The following is a 16,244-nucleotide window of genomic DNA, read 5'->3' as shown; positions in this document are numbered from 1 at the left end:
TGTAATAGCATTAAAAGGTCCATCAATAGAGGACTCAAAGAAATTATGACACATCACTGCAATAAAAATCAATGCAATTTACTGAAAAGAAAACATGGCATGGAACAGTCTCCATGATATAATATTTAAAGAAAAATAAAACAAGGTGCAAAACAGTATGTGAAAAGGAAAAAGAAAGAAAGAAATGTGCTTGTAAGTCGATAGACTCTCTGGAATGTTACACAAGAAGCTGATAACATTGGGTCGGGGAGGAAAACTTTTCTCTCACTAGCCTTTTACCGTTTTCTACTCTTTGTTGTACCGTGCGAGCCTTGTGAGTTTATCTTAGAAAATCATTACAAAATAAATAAAAATTAAATTAAAAATAATCTTATTCCTAGAAAACATAGGAAAAGGCTAAAAAATATTAGATTTTAAAAGCAGGATATTGGCCAGTATCTACATATCCTGATTATGTGTGAGTTTTTAAATTGTACTGTTGTACATAGGGGGAAAAAGATTTAAAAGAAATATTTCAGAAAATTAACAGTAAGCTCATGCTGGTTTGTGAAATTTGGTATGATATTTGTATTGTTCTTTGGAGTTTTCTATTTTTTTTTTCCCCTAAGTTTTCTATGGTGAGTGTTGCTGGGAATAAAACAAAGAAAAAATAAGTTATAAAACATGTTTGTAAATTTATAGATGACTCCGCATTGTGCATATCACATGGACAAAAAGAATAGAGGAAATACAATTTCCACAGTTTTGAAAAAATAAAGATACAGTTTCATCTTTCTAATGTTTTGCCTAACTTAAAAACACTGAAGGGGCCAGGCATGGTAGCTCATACCTGTAATCCCAACACTTTGGGAGGCTAAGTTGGGAGGATCTTTTGAAGCCAGGAGTTTGAGACCAGCCTGAGCAACAAAGCAAGAACCCATCTCTACAAAAAACAAAAAAATTAGCCGGGTATGGTGCCATGCACCTGTGTTCTCAGCTACTTGGAAGCTGAGGTGGAAGAATCACTGGAGTCCCGGAGTTTGAGACTGTAGTAAGCTGTGATCTCTAGTAAGCCATGATTGCACCACTGCACTCCAGCCTGGGCAACAGAGTAAGACTGTTTCAAACAAAACAAAACAAAACAAACAAAAACCAAAAAAACACTGAGGCTGTCTCCTAAGCTTGTATTATATTAAACCAGAAATCAATAAAGTGACCATAGGTCCCACGCCACCTCAGATAATCATAGTTTATGCCTATTGTAATTCTTAATAGTGTCCCTTTCAGCCTCAAAAAAATACAGTCACCCTCGGTATGAGAGACAAAGTTGAAGTTGACAGGAATCATGGAAAAATAAGCAGAGGAAAGGAAGACAGTAATGGGAGACTCTTTTAAGTGGTGGAACAAGCTCTAATCTCCTTATTTTCTTGAAGCTTATGCAGTTATAACTGAGGGCTTCTCTACTGTAAATTACAGTAGTTACAACATGAACCTTGCATTCCAGAATTTCAAATGTGAATTTAAAAAATTTTGCAATCTATAGCATGAAATTTAAGGTATAAAGCAGAAGAGTATAATAACAGGGGTATTAGTACATGACTAGTAAGTTTTATGACCTTAATGGCAAGATTCTTAAAATTTTGGGGCTTTGGGCTTTGATTTCATCTGTAAAAATAGGGTGTGTTAAGTTAGATGATTCCAAAATTCTTTCCAGCTCTAAAATCATGAATTCTTATGTAAACCCTTTGAGGTATAAATGTATGCTAGCAATCTGAGATGGAAAAAAAAAAGCAAACTTATTTTTTTTTCTCTTTTCTCTCCTATCTTGAAAGTGTGGTTTTGTCTGACAAGAGGCCTATAATGATACCTGTTTTAATGAGAATTCCTTTGAACTCTTAGGATAGTTGTTTTGGCTTTTGTACTGTTAGTCAATTTTTATTAATATTTTTTAAGAAATTATATGTTGATTTTAGATCTTAGTCATTACAAAACTGTTGGCACATACCTATTTTAAGTACGTTAATGGAGAGAAATGCTGATACGTATTGATAGTGGGATTGTGGTAGGAAATTTCGTTGAAGTTTATTGTTAGAGATTTTTCTCAAAAATTAAGAAAATTGAACCTATAAGCTGAATTGTTTTTGAATTATTTGAATTAGAGTCTCTACTACTTTTCTCTGCTTTTTTAGGAAATGTGAGTTCTCCTCCCAGATCTTCTGATTTAGTCAAATTAGCCCAAGAGTGCTGTTACCATAATAACAGGGGCATTGCAGCTCATGGAGTTAGAGTCCTAACTAATATAACTGTTTCTTGTCAAGAAAAAGGTAAGTTTGATCAGGATTGATATTATATATAAACTTTGGTTTAGACCTTGGACAGAATTCTGTTTGATTTTTTTCAATCCCTTATTTTTAGCCTGTGAGCCTTGATCTACAGATTGACTCCTTTCATAGTGTTCTTAGAGCATGTGTTCTCAAGACTACTTTATCCTTGTGAAAAATAATAAAGAGATTAAGACCTTGGGAGTGGAATTGAAAGGTTTTATGGAGCATTGCCCATTTCCTTCCACTGCTTGCCTTTGCGTATATGGTGCTGGTGGATAGAGATTGCTTAGTACTCTACCCCTTTTGTATAAGGTGGTATGTTCACTTATACAAAAACCTAGAAAATTTACTTAGGTTCTCAAGGGACTTAAATAACAAATAGTTTCACCTAGAGGCAAGTGAATTCGCAGACCAATGTGAATTAAATTTTCACAGAATTTACTCTAGGTATATGTGGCATTAAGCTGACTTGGATAATCGAGGACATGCAAGGAAAATAATGCACATATTTTGTTGTCTACCTAACATCTCTTGACTTGTGTTCAAGAACAAGAAATGCATTTTGGATATTCCATCTGTTTCAGTGCTGATTTTGATCTTTATTAAGGATTACAATCTTAGTGGTTCCTCTTATCCCCCCTAGCCTTCAGCACTGCTTGTTCCAAGTACCTGTTTTTTCTAGCAACCTGACCTTCACTAGCCTTTACTCTGTTGCTAAGCTCCAACACTCAGGAAACATTTCTTAAAGTTGAATAATTAAGCCTGTTTTACATTGGCATAGCAAAGAGTATTTTCTCCCATGTAACATAGAAAACTGCTTGTTTCAGTGTTGAGAACACACTGAAATATATTAACCTAAAGGTAACTAATATATTCAGAACTTTCTAAAACCTTCAGAGAAATTTTAACCCTATGGTAGTGAAAAAATGTTGTAGTACTGCTATTTCATGAGACATCTAAGAGGTTCATTCTTTATGGTCAGACTTAAAACATTAATAAGGTTATATGGAGTCATTATTTTCTAAAAGTGGTTCAGCTTTCATTAGAAGCTGAAAACTGTTATATCTTAGGTAAAAATGGACCTGCATAATTTATTTCCGATTAGGGAGATTAACACATACTGCATAGTTTGCTGTTCTTAGTATTTTCCTTAGCTAAGCTGGTGATACTATTTCAGTTTTGCTTTATTTATAGCTTTGTGGCTTTAGCTCTTGATTTAATGTGTATATTTTTATAAATACTTCAATAAAGTGGTAGAAATAAAGTCTGAAGATAGACTTTACATTCTTGAAGTAATGCCACGTGTACTTTTTCAAGGAAGGTTAGGTTCATCCATTTAATAATTCCCTGTATCTTAAACTCCTTAATGTTTTTTCTAAGAGAGCATGTGTGTTTGCATATATATATGTGTGTGTGTGTGTTTATACACACATCACTTGACCATCATAAAGCTTAGTGTTTTTCTTCTAGATCTTTTGGCACTGGAACAAGACGCTGTCTTTGGCCTGGAATCCCTACTGGTACTTTGTAGTCAAGATGATAGTCCAGGTGCTCAGGCCACTTTAAAGGTGAAAACTTTTATTTTTTTAAGTTGTAATAGATATATATGATGGTCTTAGGCAATGGAAAGCAAAGTTAAGCAGATATAGCTCTGGTACTCTTAGAAGTTTTAATCTAAGTGATTATATCTAGCTGATAAAGCCACACTGATTTAATCTAACTGATAAAACCACAAAAAAAACTGATGAAATGACTGCAGCCAAACTCAGAAATGTTCATTAATTTAACATAAGCGTTCATTAATTTCCCAATGGCATAAGCCCTAGTTTATAAGCCAAGGGAAGAATATTTTAAGGAATTTTCACTTTCACTCAGTTACGGAAATCATCTTAGAGATATGTAAGATTTTTAAAATGTGAAATGAGGCCAGGCACTGTAATCCCAGCATTTTGGGGAGGTCAAGGTGGAAGGATCGCATGAGCCTAGGAGTTCAAGATCAGCCTGGGCAGCATACTAAGACCCTATCTCTGGAAAAATTTTTTAAAGTTTAGCTGGACATGATGGGACACACCTATAGTCCTAACTACTCATGAGGCTGAGGTGAGAGGATCACTCAAACCCGAGAGGCTGAGGCTTCAGTGAGCCATTATTGCACCACTGTTCTCTACCCTACATGACAGAATGAGACCCTGTCTCAAAAAAAAAAAAAAATTAAAATGTGAAGTAAGACTACTCTTTTTGGAGTGAAACATGAAATATAATTTGTGATGGTGCAAAATTAATAAGGAAAAGCATAGTTAATAGAAGTAAGAAACTGTTAGATAAACATTGGTACATGTAAGAGCGTTAGCTTGTCTAAGGTATGGTTTCGAGGAAGTCATGGCTCATTTTAGCATGTTAAGGAAAGTAGTGATATGGTCATAGTGATGAACAATAAAGATAGTAATATCATTAAGTGAAAGCTAATAAGAAGTAGAGAAGAGAAGTAGACAACAGGTGTTTGGCAACACATTCTGAGGGGATCCTCAGAATCACCTTGGAACCACAGTACATTTAAAACTTTTTTTAAAAGCAAATCTTTTTTCCAACAATTGTGGGTGTCAATAAAATGCTGGATTCAGCACAGTGGGACATACATAGATGGCCAAGAAAGTTTCCTGTAATAGCAGAGCTTTCCATCTAGAATAGGCTACTGATGTTTATATAGGAGACTATAATACCAAGCAGAACACAATACATTCTCTGATACTTCACAAAAGAAGTGCATTTCTAATGAGAGGTCAGAGTCGGGAATGATTAACTTTAACCAAGGATATTAGGGAAGACTTCAAATAAGTGTCATATGAGTTAAGTTGTGAAAGGTGGAATCGAATTACAGTAATGAGGAAAGATTGTCTGAGCCCAATGACCACTATTATAAAAGACTTGAATGTAAGAATGTACCTGTTGTGGTGGAAGAATGGTGACTAGCCCACTGTGGCTGGATGAAATAATGTGAGATTGGAAAAGTAGTTCAATCATAGAGGATATCAAATAACATGCTATTATGGCTTTGATTCTATAGGTAATGAGGAGATAATATAATTTAAAGTAATGGTAACCTTTGTCATAGTTATTGTTATTTGAATGTCAATTATGTGCCAAACCTCGTTGAAGACTTATATTATACATTTCTTTCAGTCCCTCAATAACCCTATAATGAAATGTGTTTCTCTCTTATACACATCAGAAACTTAAGGCTGAGAGAGATGGAAGTACCTTGTTCAAAGCCACCTAGCTAATAAGCGGCAAGCTGAGCTTCAGCCCTTGCATTTATCAGACTCTAAAGTTTATGTGTGTGCCTAACACCCCACTGATGGCTGCGTGTTTGCATTGTGAAGGATGGATTGAAGGGCCCATCTTTTCAAGAAATTGGAATTAGGAAGAGATTTATGATGTGGTAGAGAGATTGGAAAGGCGCTAACAGTGAATATTGGAGATTTGACAAAAGAATATGTTAGCTATGTAAAAGTGGGAATATTTCTAGGTTTCTAGTTTTTTGACTGGATATTAGTGATGCCTTTAACAAGGCCTTAATAAGAGAAATTCTGTAGCCAAATTGATTTTTAGATTTCAGTTGAGAAATAAGAGAAAATTAGGAATCTCTTTCCCACTTGAGTGTACTTAGAGTCACCTAAGGCATCTTTTTAAAACTGTGAACCCTCGGTAGCCTCAACACACACACACACACATACACACACAGATACACACACACACACGTATGTTAATTCATTAGGGTAGGGCCCAGGAATCTATATTTTTATTTTCTTTCTGGGAGATGCTGGCATAGTTTACAAGCCACACTTCAGAAGCAGTTCCTGAAAAGTAATGATAGTACAGTGGTGGTGACATTTGGCATATATTTGCCTCTTCAGCATTCTTCCTTATGATTTCCATCTTTCTTAAAAGTATTTTGATAGTCTTAGATTGAAATGAGTGGTTGACGTGCAGTCCTAATTTGTTATTTTAAACGTAGTGCACTTCACAAACCCTAATGTGGGATTCAGTACCTCGTGTTTCTTATGAAGAAAAATGCTATGCCTACAAGAAACCTTGCCCTTGATTTTCCCCAGTAACCTGTACAAAGCTCTTTTCTTTAAAGCTTCATCTGTATCTTCAAAATGTAACTAGTTAATTTTCTTTTTGGCGTGCAGATTGCTCTAAACTGTATGGTGAAGTTAGCCAAGGGCAGGCCCCATCTTAGCCAGTCAGTAGTTGAGACCTTGTTGACTCAGTTGCACAGTGCTCAAGATGCTGCCCGGATTTTGATGTGCCATTGCCTGGCAGCCATTGCCATGCAACTGCCGGTGCTGGGTGATGGGATGCTTGGTGACCTCATGGAGCTGTACAAGGTGATTGGACGATCAGCCACAGACAAGCAACAAGAACTTCTGGTAAAAAGCCACATTTTGAATCTCCTTTGAATGACTAGGATCTGGTCTAGTGGGAATTACTTTTAAGTTAACATTACTGTTTGACTTTACTTAAAAAACAGAACGAACAATAGGTTAAATTCATTACCTAAGACCAAAGAGTGTGCTGATGTCAAAATAGAATTGGCTGTATGAGCTTTTTACTTTTTTCACTTGTGATTTAGAAAGCCATGTTTTGTTCACCTCTAAAACTGCTTTCTTCCTAAACCCTGTCAAATCAGCTTAGTATAGCCAAAGCCTTCAATCTCATGTTTTTCTTTTATTACAAAGGACAAAATGAAAATGAAACTTTTTTCTTCCTTATACAAAGTAAATAATGAACTAAACCCTATTTTGTACTTCAGAAAATAGAAGTTAAAAATCTAATGACAATAATGACCATAAATTAGCCCAAATTTCTGTTTTCCATTCCAGGACCTCTTTAGCTGTTTAGGATTCAGTTTAGGCTTCTGTAGACCCTTGGGGTTAGGAAAGGTACATGCTTAGAAAGAAACAGAAACTGTGGAAGCTATAAGATGTTTAGTTGAAAAGTTCTGCTGACTGAGAGTAGGCTATATTCTAAATAATTGTAAATTAAATGAAAGTTGTAAGGTCGCCATTCCATATTGTGGGAAGAAATATAATGAAATGACTTATTCAAGCCTGTTTTATATTTAATCCTCCAGAGGGAATTGTATAAAAGAGTGACACCATCTCATCATTTACTGCCAGAAAAGTTTACCTTGATGACCAAATGTATGGATCTTTATATGAATCAGCTTTGAAATATTAAGAGGCAGTTAGCTAACTTATTTATTATGTAGTGGCATTTTGAACTGATGGTCCTGATATCTTTTTTGTGAGTACTACTTTAAGATAGTCTTAAATTACGAAATGTAATACTCAAAAAAATCTAAGGAATAATACAGTGAAAACTCTTCCATTCATTATCTAGCTTAAGAAAAAGGTATTAACAGTTTAGTTGAAGCCCCCTGTTTACCTTGCTGATAGCATCTTCTCCCTTCTCTTAGGTAACCACTATCCTGAATTTGATATTTATCATTCCCATGCCTGTTATTCTTTTACTACCAAAGTGTATATCCCTAAGTAATATGCAGTATTTTGCATATTTTTAACTTTATGTAAACTTTATCATACTGCTTGTAATCTTTTGCATTTTGCATATTTTTGCCTATTTTCGTTGTCATCTATATTGGTAAGTCTATCTCTAGTTTATCCATTTTACTTATGTATCTCATTGTGTGATTATGTTATATAATTTATTTATCCATATTGTGGATATTGCTTCTACTTATTTGCTATTATAAAGAGTGCCCTGAGTGAATGGAATAAATTACTTAATGACTTCAAAATAAAAAATTAAATAAATGTCAATGGAAAACAAATTTTGTTCTTTTGCAGTGGGCTCTAATTAGTTTTCCTCCCTTTGGGGTAGGTTATCAATGACACTGGATAAAATTAAATGATTTTCTTGGTTTTCTTCTTGCCCAATGTTAGGTGAGTTTGGCTACTGTGATTTTTGTAGCAAGTCAGAAGGCATTATCTGTGGAAAGTAAGGCAGTAATTAAGCAGCAGCTTGAAAGTGTCTCCAATGGATGGACTGTATACCGTATTGCCAGACAGGCTTCCAGAATGGTATGTGTTACCCTTCTGAGTGAACTGGGTTGGCGGAAATGTCAGGTCATGTACCTTCAACTGTATGATTATTAGTCGTAGTCAAAACTAAAAATAAAGTTGACGTACCTTTTAGTCATGGGTTCTGAAGATGAGGAAGGAAAGGACCTGATTTTTAACTTTTATCATAAAAGAATGGTATATATGTTGTTGGTGTTAGTAATGAGGAAGTTAAAATCTGGGCCCTTTCTGGCTGTAGGTTGTTAGTGCCACTTTCATTTTGCTCTGTATCGTTATAACCAAGGCCACCTACCACCCGCTGTTTCTATCTTCCCTTCTCAGTATACCACATCTTTGTTCCTCTCCCCAACCGTGTCATTCTGAAGTAGAAATGGGAAAGCTTTAGTATGCTGTACTCTTCTCAGCCATATGGAAAGCCTAACAAGTTTTATTAATTTTGTTTGAGAGGAAATAGAAACCTTGGTTAGTACAGAAATCCTGGACGGGTGGGGTGGCTTATGCATGTAATCCCAATACTTTGAGGGAGGCCAAGGTGGGCGAATCTCTTGAGGTCAGGAGTTTGAGACCAGCCTGGCTGACATAGCAAAAGCCTGGCTCTACTAAAACTAAATTAAAAAAAAAAAAAAATCCTTTGGGGAGAAGTCCAGAGACCAAAGTTTGAGAAAGCATTACTCTAGGTGATTAAAGTGCATGTTCTTAATTTTATGTTGCTTCTCAAATGGGGGAGGAGCACACACTCTTGGCAGGACAGTTCTTTATTTTACTGTTCTGTCCCAAGCATTGCAGGACATTGAGCATCCCTGGCCCCAGGCATTAAGTGCTATTCACATTTCTCCCAACAACTATGCCTTTTCCCCTGGGGTTTCTCTTACTCACTGAATAGTTCATTTAGAATAGCATTAAAAAGTATTTATACTTTCTATATTTTGGGCTAAAGTTCTAGACTTGGTTTATAGTTAATTCCATTTATTTTCTCTTTTGGAACTGTTTTAGTAAAGAATTTCAAGCATTATGTTACATAAAAGCAACTCAGCATATTTTCTCTGAGGAAATATTTAGACAGAGTCTCAGAGAATTATATAATATGAGGAATGATTCTTCAGACATATCCAAGGTTTGGGTTTCTCTTTTAGCTGCTGCATCAACTCTTTCAATGTAAGAACCTCACCATGTGCTCCTTCTATTCTTTTTTCTTTTCTTTTTTTGTTTTTAGGGTAATCATGACATGGCCAAAGAGCTTTATCAGAGTTTGCTGACTCAGGTGGCCTCAGAACACTTCTACTTCTGGCTAAATAGTTTGAAGGAGTTTTCACATGCAGAACAGTGTCTCACTGGGTTGCAAGAGGAAAATTATAGTTCAGCACTTTCTTGCATTGCTGAATCTTTAAAATTCTATCACAAAGGGATTGCTTCCTTAACAGTAAGTCCTCTTAATTCACCTTTGGTGATGATGACTTGTGTGAGAGTTCTCTCCTTTCTCTTTATGGATGGGCCTATTTCAACTAACTTGAGAAACCTGCTGATACGTATTTGACTATAAGAAGTAGGTCATGAAAATAAACCCTTAACCTTTTCCCCTTTTTAACATTCTTAGATTGATAGAAGTTTATCATTTTCTTGTTATAAAGAATTGGGTACCACTTTTTAACATAACAATGTTAAGAGGATTGCTGAATCCATGCAGAATGGGTAAGTGGTGTGGAGATAGGATCCTCCCTCTACAGACTCTTACTAGTAAGATTCTAGCCTGCATGCATCAGTACCACCATCAAACATAAACCCCTCACCTCATCTCATACCTGGCAACTACTGACTAAGTAACTAGAGTTTCTTGTTTTACAGATAAAGAGAAATTATCAAAGATTCTAGTGTCCTACTTTGTACCACTCTGTGATATCCTCCTACTCCACATTAACCATTAGCTAGATACAATTTCTGTTATCTCTGCCAAGAAAATGAAAGGGTTGCAAAGAGATCCTTATGCTTCCTTGAAATTAGTTAAATTCCTAAGTAGGAACCTATTCCCTAAAATCAGCATTTTTTGTATTAATGCAAGGGCTTTTTCCCTTTAAAAGTAAAGCAGTTATATAATCAACATTAAACATTTTAAAAATACTGTCACATGACTTTTAAAACGTTTGGTACCTGTTTACGTACATTTATAACATCTCTAAAATATTTTGAATGGTGGGCTATTTCAAAAGAAATGTTTCAAAGTAGAAAAAGCAGGTGTCACTAAAGAGAATATTCAGACTACTGTGAGGCACATATATTTTGAAGTATTTTATTTTTTTTTTTTACTAGGATTGATTGATGACTGTTTAAAAAAGGAGTATAGGCTCCTCTCCATTTAAAGGGTAGCATTAACTACTTTGGTTCTTTGATTATTCTGGGAAGAGATTGTTGTTTCCTGTATTAGGCTAATGAATGCCTCAGAAAATTAAAAGTATAATTATTGATTCAGATCAATAGAACGATTTCATTTTCTAGTTTATGTGGAGCAGAAAATTGTTAATTATTTAGTACCATAAGTGGTAAGAACTTTGGACAGACAGGCTCACAAAACAGTGAGGCAGATGGAATTAATTTTATGAAAAATTATTTTGAATATTTAATACTCGGTTAATGATTTCTATGGTATGTGTTGTATTTAACGAGGGTTGACAATAATTAAGTATTGAATTCTGACACAGGAAGAAAGCACTTGATTCATAGAGAGGAGACCTTATCTTAGTCTTGGTTCTGCCATTAACACAGTGTGACTTTGGGTAGGTCATTGGGCCTCAGATATTCTCCTTTTGAAATGGAGTTATTTTATTCAACAGATCATAAACACTTGCTATGTGTCAAACACTGTGCTTTTAGGATTAAGAAAAACAGGAAATAATTCTTCACTTGAGTGTAGACTATAGGGGAAGGCAGTATGATCCTCAGAGTTGTTGGAAACTTCCCACAACTCTGATTGTATTATATACTCTCAGGGATTTTTTGAGGACTTTTTTTATGTTTATTTTTTTAACCTGTTCATTTGGTAAGTGTGGATTTGACAGTTGCTTTCTGTCTTTTTAACTGAGTAAATGTGAGCATGTACTGCCCCTTTTAACTTACGGATGTGAATGATCCATACCTGAGATCGTACAGCTTTGAGAATCATGCTTTTTATCTGCTTCAGCCACACTAAACAGGAGAAGTTCAAAATTCTTTGTTTATGGAGACCCAATAGCAAAGTTAGGTGTTTAATTTCTCAATACAATGATTAATGATAGAGTTGTCTTTTTTCTTAGGAATAAAAATTCTAAAAAGTGTTTATATTAGCTTTCTGTGCTGTGTAACGAATTACTACAAGGTTAGTGGCTTAAAACAATACCTATTTATTATTTCACAGTTTCTGTGGGTCAGAAGTCCAGGCATAGGCCAGGCGTGGGGGCTTATGCCTGTAATCCCAGTATTTTGAGCCCAGGAGTTTCCAGCCTGGGCAATGTTGGAAAACCCCATCTCTACAAAAAAATTTAAAATTTAGTCGGGCGTGGTGGCATGTGCCTGTGGTCCCAGCTACTCAGGAGGCTGAGGTGGGAGAATCACCTGAGCCTGGGAGGAGGAGGTTACAGTGAGCTGAGATTGTGTCATTGCACTCCAGCCTGAGACTCTTGTCTCAAAAAGAAAAAAAAAAGTAGTAGTAGTAGTAGCAGTAGTAGTAGTCCAGGCATGGCTTAGCTGGGTCCTCTGCTCATGGTATCACAAAACTGCAATCAAGGTGTCTGTGAGGGCCAGTCTCAGATATCTGAGGCTCAAGGAGGCTCAGGGTCCTGTTCTAAGATCATGAATTTGTTGCAGAATTTATTTCCTTGCACCTGAAGAACTTGTGGAACCTGGTTCTTCCAAACCAGCAAGAGAATCTCTCACCCTCTTTTAATGGCCTCAACTGATTAGATCCGATTCACTCCGAATGATCTCCCTTTCTACTAATCTAAAGTCAGTTCATTAGGGACCTAAACTATATCCTCAAAATCTCATCACTTTTGCCATATTCCATTAGTTAGAAGCAAGTTTTGGGTGCTATCTACCTTCAAAAGAAGATGTTGTAGGTTTAGTATTCCTTAATGTAAAATGCTTGGAACCAGGAGTGTTTTATATTTTGAGGTTTCTTTGGATTTTGGAATATTTTCATTATGCCAGTTGAGCCTCCCTAATTCAAAATTTGAAATGCTCCGATGAACATTTCCTTTGAACATTGTGTCAATTTCAGATTCTGGAGCATTTCAGAATTTGGATCATTTCAGATTTTAGGTTTTTAAACTAGTGATATTCAGCCTGCCCAAGGTGTGGATACCAGGGAACTTGAATCAGAGGAACCAGCTTAGCATTCTACCTATAATAGTTTTTTTTTTAAATCATTTAATTTTTGTTATTAAATATTGAATAGGCATAATATCTACATGTGTATTATATAGGGCATAAAAAAACACAACAAATATCCAAACATCCAGTTAGAAAATAGAACATTACCATTGCCTTTAAAATTATTATATGCTTGTGAATATCACCCTGGATAACATAGCAAGATGCTCTTTCCATAAAAAAAAAAGTAAAATTCTTATGTGTGCCTCCACATTTGTACACTGTTTCCTTCCCACAAAGGTAACAGTACTTTGAATCTTGTGTTTACTGTTCCATTGCCTTTCTTTATAATTTTTTCTTTTTCTTTCTTTTTTTGAGACTGAGTTTCACTCTTGTCACCAGGCTGGAGTGCAGTGGCATGATCTCAGCTCACTGCAACCTCCACCTCCCAGGTTCAAGTGATTCTCCTGCCTCACCCTCCCAAGTAGCTGGGATTACAGGCACTCTCCATCCCTGGCTAATTTTTGTATTTTTAGTAGAGACAGGGTTTCACCATATTTGCCAGACTGGTCTCGAACTCCTGACCTAAGGTGATCCACCCACCTTGGCCTCCCAAAGTGCTGGCATTACAGGCGTGAGCCCAATGCCCAGCCCTTTCTTTATAATTTCAACATGCTTGTGCAACTGAAGCCCTAAATGAAAGAAAAAGGGACAGAAGCAATATCTAAAGAAGTAATGGTCAGGTACAGTGGTTCATGCCTGTAAATCCCAGCACTTTGGGAGGCTGGCTTGAGGCCAGGAGTTTAAGACCAGCCTGGGCAACAAAGCGAGACCCCCATCTCTACCAAAAATAAAATTAAAACATGTTTTCTCCTGTCCTATGTTCTAGTTCATTAATATTTTCACTGTTTAATCTGCTGTTAAACCCATTAATTAAACATTGGTTATTTTATATTTTCCACTTTTTAACTAGGCTTCTCCATCTTGTCATTTAATTTTTTAACATATTAATCATAGTTATTTTAAAGTTCATATCTGATATCTCTGCTATCTAGATCTATTGTTGTTTGTGTTTTTTACTTTTTTTCCCCTCTTGGTTTGGGGAGTTTTGTCATTTTTGTATGCTTGGTTATTATTTTTTTTCCCTACATGCCAGCACTGTCTTTCCAGCTCTGTCGCCCAGGCTGGAGTGCAGTGGCGCAATCTCGGCTCACTGCAACCCCCGCCTCCCGGGTTCAAGCAATTCTCCTGCCTCAGCCTCCTGAGTAGCTGGGATTACAGGTGTATGCCACCACGCCCAGCTAATTTTTTTGTATTTTTGGTAGACGGGGTTTCACCATGTTGGCCAGGCTGGTTTCGAACTCTTGATCTCGTAATCTGCCCGCCTCAGCCTCCCAAAATGCTGGGATTACAGGTGTGAGCCACCGCTCCCAGCCACCTGGTTATTTTTTATAGAATTTTGGACAGTGTATTTGAAAAATGATAGGTATTACATTATAAGAGCCTTAAATTATTTTTCCTTTCTTTTGACAGGCGCTTAGGGTAAGGGTAGATCACCTTAATTTAGCCAAAGATTGAACTGATTCAAAGCTAGGCTTCAGTCCTTGTGAGGGTCAGCATATTTTTGGGTTCTCCTGATTCCTAGGGTATAGTTCTTTGAGGTTACAGCAGAAAGCCTGAATGAAGTATTTTCTACAGTCCTTTCTAGTTTTATGAGACCTCTGAAAGCTCTGCTCAGCTTTTCAGTAGCAGTTTTCAAATTAGCGTATTCAGGGCTACCTTTTTGGGTTTTCCTTCTCTTCATGATTTTGGTTCCACAGGTCCTTATAACCTTAGTAGTTCTTCAGTGCTTTCACATAGATACTTTAAATATTTTGTTCCATTTTCCTAGTTGGTCTTAGTAGGAGGGCTGGTTTAATCTAGTTTCTCCTAGCTTTAGGCTTGGCTTATTCTTTTAAAAACTGACCTTATGCTAAGTAAAATAAGCCAGTCACAGAAGACATATACTGTATGGTTCCACTTATATGATATCTAAAGTGGTCAAATTCTTAGAAACAGAGAGTAGAATAGTGGTTGCCAGGGGCTTGAGGCAAGGGAAAAGGGGGAGTTTGTTGCTTAATGAGTATAAAGTTTCAGTTCTACTAGATGAAAAAAGTTCTGGAGACCTCTTTCACAATAATATGAGCTTATCAGGTAGCTTTTTTCCAGCTATATTGGTTTCTTTAGCTAGCTCTGTTTAGAAAACAGTATATGTAATACAAATCAGAAATTCAGTGAAATAGTATTAATTATATGCCTGTTTAACACACATTTAACTCTATATGTTTCACAAAAAAAAAAAAAAAAAAAAAAAAAAGACGATTTGGATAGTGGAGACAATTCTGCCAGCCATTCTTCTCAATTAGCTTATACCCCAGAATGAGCATTAGAAAACAATTCTGAGTTTGTTGTTCCTTCATCTGGCTATGTTGAAATAACTGGAAATAACTCATTCCTGAGGAATTTTCAGGGGTAATTTTGATTATACACAATGTTTGCTTTATCTCCTGATGTTAGAACCCAACCTCTGTTTAAGCTTTAGCCCCAGTGGAAAGAAAAGGAAATGAGATCCCTTTATTTCTCATTGGCATTATTCATACTTCTATAATCCAAATCTTATTTCTTATACATCTCCTATTGTTATTAGATGATATTACCCTTTAAATAAAAGTCTTTGACTTTTATTACAAATCCATCTCTTCTTTTTGAACACAAGTACTGTATGTAACACTGCTTTCCTTCAGTATAGCATGGTCTAGGATGGCACGATCACCTTCAAGGTTATCATCAATCAAATATTTATTGTTAGAGATAAATCCAGAGTAGCAGCAGATCTCCTTTACTACAACATCTTTCTTCTCTTTCAGTTTTATAATGTTAGAACAGTATTGCCAGTATTTTTTGTCAGTTAAGATGGTTGGTAGTATTTATATAACTGTATCACATACACTTACTTGTACCCCTGTCCCTTTTAAAGTTGCTGAGAAACATAAATTTAAAATAACAAGTAGCAGTGTAAGAGGCAGAGGAGGTGGGGGGATTTATCTTCCTATAACAGCAAATCAGATCTCATCTAAGAAATTAAAAACAATTTAAGTAGTCTCTTTAATGTCCTAATCTGTGCTGTTTCATGATTACAACAAAATAATTCTGAAGGTCGAAAACCACAGAATTAAATATGTTGAGTATAGTTATTACTTCTACCTTATATAAAATGTTTCATCAAGGGTCTTTGCAGTTTGAGAGGAATACTAGAGCAAGCATACATTCTTAAAAAGGATACGCTTTTACACTGTTGATGGGACTGTAAACTAGTTCAACCATTGTGGAAGACAGTGTGGCGATCCCTCAAGGATCCAGAACTAGAAATACCATTTGACCCAGCCATCCCATTACTGGGTATATACCCAAAGGATTATAAATCATGCTGCTATAAAGACACATGCACATGTATGTT

General features: G+C 36.0%; 1 protein-coding gene across 4 annotated transcripts in view; it reads left to right on the top strand.

The window, feature by feature from the left end:
- Positions 1 to 16,244, top strand: part of LOC105493560 (integrator complex subunit 7) — a 94,056-nt gene that overhangs the window by 46,864 nt on the left and 30,948 nt on the right. For all 4 annotated transcript variants that reach the window (XR_011613933.1, XM_011761295.2, XM_011761294.2 and 1 more), the window contains 5 exons: positions 2,169 to 2,303; positions 3,774 to 3,871; positions 6,497 to 6,736; positions 8,273 to 8,410; positions 9,624 to 9,830. Coding sequence is in view for 3 of the 4 variants with exons in the window: in XM_011761295.2 (XP_011759597.1) it covers positions 2,169 to 2,303; positions 3,774 to 3,871; positions 6,497 to 6,736; positions 8,273 to 8,410; positions 9,624 to 9,830 (818 nt within the window). In the remaining variant the exon portion in view is untranslated. The remainder of the gene's footprint in view (positions 1 to 2,168; positions 2,304 to 3,773; positions 3,872 to 6,496; positions 6,737 to 8,272; positions 8,411 to 9,623; positions 9,831 to 16,244) is intronic.

Source organism: Macaca nemestrina, chromosome 1 (genome assembly GCF_043159975.1).
Source record: "Macaca nemestrina isolate mMacNem1 chromosome 1, mMacNem.hap1, whole genome shotgun sequence".
Lineage (NCBI taxonomy): Eukaryota > Metazoa > Chordata > Mammalia > Primates > Cercopithecidae > Macaca > Macaca nemestrina.
This window is presented reverse-complemented; position numbering and strand designations above follow the sequence as displayed.